This window comes from Mandrillus leucophaeus, unplaced genomic scaffold (assembly GCF_000951045.1).
Source record: "Mandrillus leucophaeus isolate KB7577 unplaced genomic scaffold, Mleu.le_1.0 Scaffold374, whole genome shotgun sequence".
Taxonomy (NCBI): Eukaryota; Metazoa; Chordata; class Mammalia; order Primates; family Cercopithecidae; genus Mandrillus; species Mandrillus leucophaeus.
In genome coordinates, this window is record NW_012103965.1 from 373,094 (window position 1) to 379,093 (window position 6,000).

General features: G+C 38.2%; 1 protein-coding gene across 8 annotated transcripts in view; it reads left to right on the forward strand.

Moving 5' to 3' along the window:
- The window catches only part of SYNRG (synergin, gamma), a 92,595-nt gene that overhangs the window by 47,256 nt on the left and 39,339 nt on the right, over positions 1-6,000 (forward strand). For all 8 annotated transcript variants that reach the window (XM_011990212.1, XM_011990206.1, XM_011990207.1 and 5 more), the window contains 2 exons: positions 573-691; positions 1,212-1,274. In XM_011990212.1, the coding sequence (XP_011845602.1) occupies positions 573-691; positions 1,212-1,274 (182 nt within the window). The remainder of the gene's footprint in view (positions 1-572; positions 692-1,211; positions 1,275-6,000) is intronic.

A 6,000-nucleotide genomic window follows, 5' to 3' on the forward strand; every position in this document is an offset into this window, starting at 1 on the left:
CACTTCTACCGGTAGGCAATGCAGTACAGTCAGAAGAAGAACAATTTACATTTGTCTTGGACAACATTTCATAAATAGATTTTTATCTTAACTGTTCTACCCCTGCACTCTGAACCCATTGAAGATAATAATTTATATTAAGGTTAACATGATTTATTTTAAAATATTGAGTATACATATGTGGAACAGTTCACTTTTGTAGTTTTATGGACCTTAAGTTAAAATTGCAGGAAGTCATCATTCTTTAATAACCTACATCCAATGCCATTCCAGTTATTATGGCTTAAAGAGGTGCTTAGACAGTCAGCATGGATCTGACCCCTCTTCATTTAATTAAGAAAAAAATGATTGGGTAATGTATTTTATCTGTTTTTTTTTTTTTTTTTTTTTTTTTTAGAAAAAGGACATTTTTTTTCTTTGTGGTGTATATGTATACTATATAGTTTCTAACTTTTAAAGCAGAGAGCCATGAGTTTTAATGAAATCCCTGTTTGCCATTTTAATTCGAACTTCTTTTTTGATGATAAAGGAAGCATTCAATGTCATCAAAACATGTTTCGTTTTTCCTTTAGTGCCCCTTCTTTGTTGATGCCACTTCCCGGAACTAAAGCATTGCCTTCAATGGACAAATATGCTGTGTTTAAAGGAATTGCAGCTGACAAGTCCTCTGAAAATACTGTTCCACCTGGAGGTAAAAACAGTGGGTAAATTCATAAACTTGTGAATGCTAAATTGCATAATATTTAAATTGTATGAATCTTTAAGTGGTGTTCTTCTGTGTGCTAAATGTGTAAAATGCCTGTATCACATGTTAAGAGTGTTTGGCGGCTGGGCGCAGTGGCTCACGCCTGTAATCCCAGCACTTTGGGAGGCTGAGGCAGGCAGATCACGAGGTCAGGAGATCGAGGCCATCCTGGCTAACACAGTGAAACTGCATCTCTACTAAAAGTGCAAAAAATTAGCCGGGCATGGTGGCGGGCGCCTGTAGTCCCACCTACTTGCGAGGCTGAGGCAGGAGAATGGTGTGAGCCCGGGAGGCAGAGCTTGCGGTGAGCCAAGATCGCATCACTGTACTACTGTAGCCTGGGTGACGGAGCGAGACTGTCTTAAAAAAAAGAAAGAGTGTTTGGTTAAATCAATCTGCCTGACTTCCTGGAGCTGTAATTTCAGGATTCCTAACCTTAATTGAGCTTCTGTCCTTTCTGTCATAGATCCTGGTGATAAATATAGTGCTTTCAGAGAACTCGAACAGACAGCAGAGAATAAACCTTTAGGTAAGTTTTTGAGTCCTTAAAAGGATAAATTATTTCCATTTTTAATAAAAAAGGGATTTTTGATGGTTCTTTCCATGGCATTCCTTTATTTTAGTGTGTGTGCATGTGTGTGTGTGTTTGTGTGTTTAGGAGAAAAAAACTGAATAGATAAAACAGTATGGTATAGTAGTGATGTTTATAATAGATACTCTTAAGTATTCTACTTCAGAAAACCTTAATAATAGCAACTGTGTTTAGGCCAGGGGCGGTGGCTCATGCCTGTAATCCCAGCAGTTTGGAAGGCCGAGGAAGGCGGATCACCTGAGGTCAGGAGTTTGAGACCACCCTGGCCAACATGGCAAAACCCTGTCTCTACTAAAAATACGAAAATTAGCCGGGTGTGGTGGTGCACACCTGTAGTCCCAGGTACTCAGGAGGCTGAGGCAAGAGGATCGCTTGAACCCAGGAGGTGGAAGTTGCAGTGAGCTGAGATTATGTCACTGCACTCCAGCCTGGGTGACAGAGCAAGACTCCATCTCAGAAGAAAAAAAAAAAAAGCTACTGTTTTTAAAAAATATCAGACACAGTTGCTCACACCTGTAATCCTAGCACTTTGGGAGACTGATCTGGGCAGATCACCTGAGGTCAGGAGTTCGAGACCAGCCTCACCAACATGGTGAAACCCCATCTCTACTAAAAATACAAAAAAGTTAGCCTGGCATGGTGACATGTGCCTGTAGTCCTAGCTACTCAGGAGGAGGCTGAGGCACAAGAATCGCTTGAACTCAGGGAGACAGAGGTTGCAGTGAGCCAAGATCATAAAAAAAAAAAAGAAAAGATAGGTACTGAATGGGGGATTATCTAATAGAAGGGAAATAAGATTACTTCTTATAGTTCTAGAAATTACAAGGAGTTAAATGTACTTGAGAATTACTTATTTTCTAAAATCTAGGGCATGCCAGGCACAGTGGCTCATGCCCGTAATTCCAGCACTTTGAGAGTCCAAAATGAGAGGATGGCTTGAGCCCAGGAGTTTGAGACCAACCTGGGCAACATAGTGAGACCTTGTCTCCACAAAAAAAAAAAAAAAAAAATTTAGCCAGGTGGGGGGATGCACACCTCTGGTCCCAGCTACTCAAGAGGCTGAGGTGGGAGGATTGCTTGAGCCTGGGAGGTGGAGGCTGCAATGAGCCCTAATTGTGCCACCGTACCCTAGCCTGGGCAGCAAGCAAGACTCCATCTCAATCAATCAATAAAAATAAAATAAAACAATATTTGGGGCAAATTCCAAATCAGCGTTGTTTCCTTTGAAGACAGGACATTCCCTTTCATGGGAAGCTTGCATGACAAGTTAAATTCCCTTGTGAAATGAGAGCTGTGGTTACTCTGATTTATTACACTGCTCAACGAGGCTTGAAGTATTAGCAGTACAGCAATCTGTGGACTGTAAAGGCAGCAACTAGTTTTTTTTTTGAAACAGAGTTTTATTCTTGTCAGCCAGGCTGGAGTGCAATGGCATGATCTCGGCTCACTGCAGCCAATACCTCTCGGGTTCAAGCAATTCTTCTGTCTCAGCCTCTTGAGTAGCTGGGATTACAGGTACCTGCCCCCATGCCTGGCTAATTTTCATATTTTTAGTAGAGACAGGGTTTCACCATGTTGGCCAGGCTGGTCTCAAACTCCTGACCTCAGGTAATCTGCCCACCTCGGCTTCCCACAGTGCTGGGATTGCAGGCGTGAGCCACCATACTTGGCCAGTCTTTTTCTTTTCAAGATTTTTTTTTTCTATTACTGTTGTGGTACCTGGTACCATTATTATTTGTTATTTTTTAGCTATTCACTCATGATCTAGAAATAACACATTCTAGAATAACATTATTAAAAACAACTTGATTAAGGCATAGTCACTGCTACGTATTATAAAGCAGGTACAAGGTACTTTACATTCACAGAGGTATAATATAGTACTGTCTTACATCTACAATACTAGAGCGTACAATTAAAAAGACGTTATATAAGATTTGATTCTACTTTTCCAGTAGAGAGCCCAAAGGTTGGTATGACACAGCTCTCATAGAGAAATGCACCTTCTTAGCTAGGATTTTCTTTCAGTAGTAGCATGGTTATAGGCACTCACTTTTCTTCCTGAACATCAGCTAAAAATAATTTTAAAACAAACAAATGAAACATTGGATTCCTACAAAGATGACCAAGTGGGGGTAAGCAGGACTCAACCAAACTCATATTTTACCAGATCCCTCATGTTTGAACAGTGAGAGCTCTGTGAAAGAAAGGGAATGGCAAGCAGCACTTCAAAACTTGGGCCACAACCAAAACACAGGATCATTTCAAACAGAAGCAGTAACCAAACAGTGCTCACTTAGTATGTTCAAGGATGCCAACATCAATATTCAGTCATCTGCACACTCATCCAGTAAGAATGGGTGATCAGTTACTATACTTGGCTTGCGTTAAACTGAATCACCACTCTACAAGATTTTCAAGATTGGCTGTAATTTAATGAGAAAGATGAAGAGAGGGGTTTATGTGCACGTGTGGTTACCATCTCTAATAGTAAGACTTAGAGTACAAGGGAGTATAAAATGATCATTCGAGAGTCATATATGTAAAAACCGAAAGTTATATTTGTGGTTAAATCCTACTGTAAACGTGATGTGTAGGGTTTAGATAACCCATGGGTCAAAGTATGTTCTCGAAAGCTTAACTATGCATGCTATGAAATGTGTATACTCTAATGAGAATTTCCTTCTGGGAACAATACCACATTCTATCTTTACATATTGAATGCTCAGACTTGGGACATCCTTCAGCAATCTTTTATTTCCACCCTTCTGCTAGGTTGGGGAGAGATGGTGGGTAGGTATGGTAGGAACTGTATTGCTTAATCATCTCTAAAAAAGGGAAGCCCACCTCTTATAAAAATATTCAACCTCTTTTAACTGTTAGGTTCTAGAAATGTTTCCTTGTGTTTCATCCAAGCTTTTAGAATGTAATAGCCATTTCTTCCTCAGTATCAGATACACAGTGGGAGTAACAGAGTGGGAGTAACAGAGATAAACAGAGTAACAGTGTGGGAGTAACAGAGACAAACCCGAGGGGAACTTTTGACTTGTGAGGTTTTTATTTGCACCTAGCAATGTTTTTTTCATCAACACTTGGGCCAAGACAAGTTTGGAGTAAAGAGCACATAGTTTAACATGAGGGTTCTTTGTGTAATGTGGTATTAATGACCATAATATGTATTCCTGTAACAGACAATAGGAAAAGACAGTGGTGCCACCAATATGTAAGCAGTACCTTAGTCCTGCTTTTTCAATACTTTTTTTTTTTTTGAGACAGTGTTATGTTCTGTCATCCAGCCTGGAGTGCAGTGGTGCAGTCATAGCTCACAGCAGCTTCCAGCTCCTGGACTCAAGCAGCCTCAGCCTCCCCCCCAAGTTGCTATAACTGTAGATGTGCACCATCACAATGGGGTCTTGCTCTGTTGCCCAGGCTAGTCTTGAACTCCTGGCCTCAAGCAATCTTTCCAGCTCAGCCTCCCAAAATGCTGGGATTACAAGTGTGAGCCACCATGGCCAACCAAATTTCAGTACTTTTTAAAAAAAGTTCCAGATTGTTGTTATTTTCATTTGCCTGCTTTCATTCCTGTCTTAATTCTAAGGTCTTCCAAGTAGAGTTACCAACTGTGTTCATTTTAGGAGAATAGATTTTATTTTCCTAAATGGTATGATATCTTTTTAATACTCATTAAAAATACATTGATTTGACTTTGTTAAAGTACATTAGTATCTTAGAATTTATGAAGAATCTTATAGTATTGTGTTCAGAGCTATGGGTTGCTTAGGTTACTGAATGACAGAGTTTAATAATATTTCCTTTTTTCCATCTCCACAGTTTAAGCCATAAATTAAAGTAAATGAGGAAAATGTTCTTTATAAATAAATGGCACATTTTTATTGAAGTTTTAGCAAAAAAGTGGATTCTTTTGAGATTTTTTAGAGCCTAAAAAGTGACAGGAGAGGGAAACTTATGAGTATGTAGACATTAACCAAAAAGCTAACCATAAAATAATATGCTTAATATGCCTTCTGATAGACAAGCTTCCATTGACTGTGACTAATTTATTTGCCAACAAATTCCCTTTGTAAACCCACCCATTTTTATTTCCTTTTAACCCTTTCACCCAGCTTACATTTCCATTGGAAAAGTTTACAATTCATCAGTAAGTGTAGTTTGCTGTGGTGATTAAAATACACAAACAAAGCAATACTTGTCAATTTCACAGATATTTCAAAGCAATGCATTAAAAATTTAGGCTGTGATAAAAATGACTACTTATTACCTCTACATTTACAAAAATAATACAGATATAATCAGTGATACTACTAATTTAAAATTCTAGGGTGATTTTTAAAAGTTTTACATCTTCTATCAGTTTGTGAAATTGACTTGAGTTTTACTAGTGGTATGTCTTACAAATATAAATTACAGGAAATCTGAATGCTGTTCCTCTCTTATTAAATGAATTCCTTGGTGTTGATGAATTATGGTGATGAATTGGTTAACTATCTCAGGTTAGGAGGAAAAATCAGCTTGTATTGTTTTTGGTGCTTTTTTTTCATCTTCTATATCCAAGTATATATCTTGTTACAAGCACAGTATATTTTATTTTTTTAATTTTTATTTATTTATTTATTTATTTATTTATTTATTTATTTATTTATTT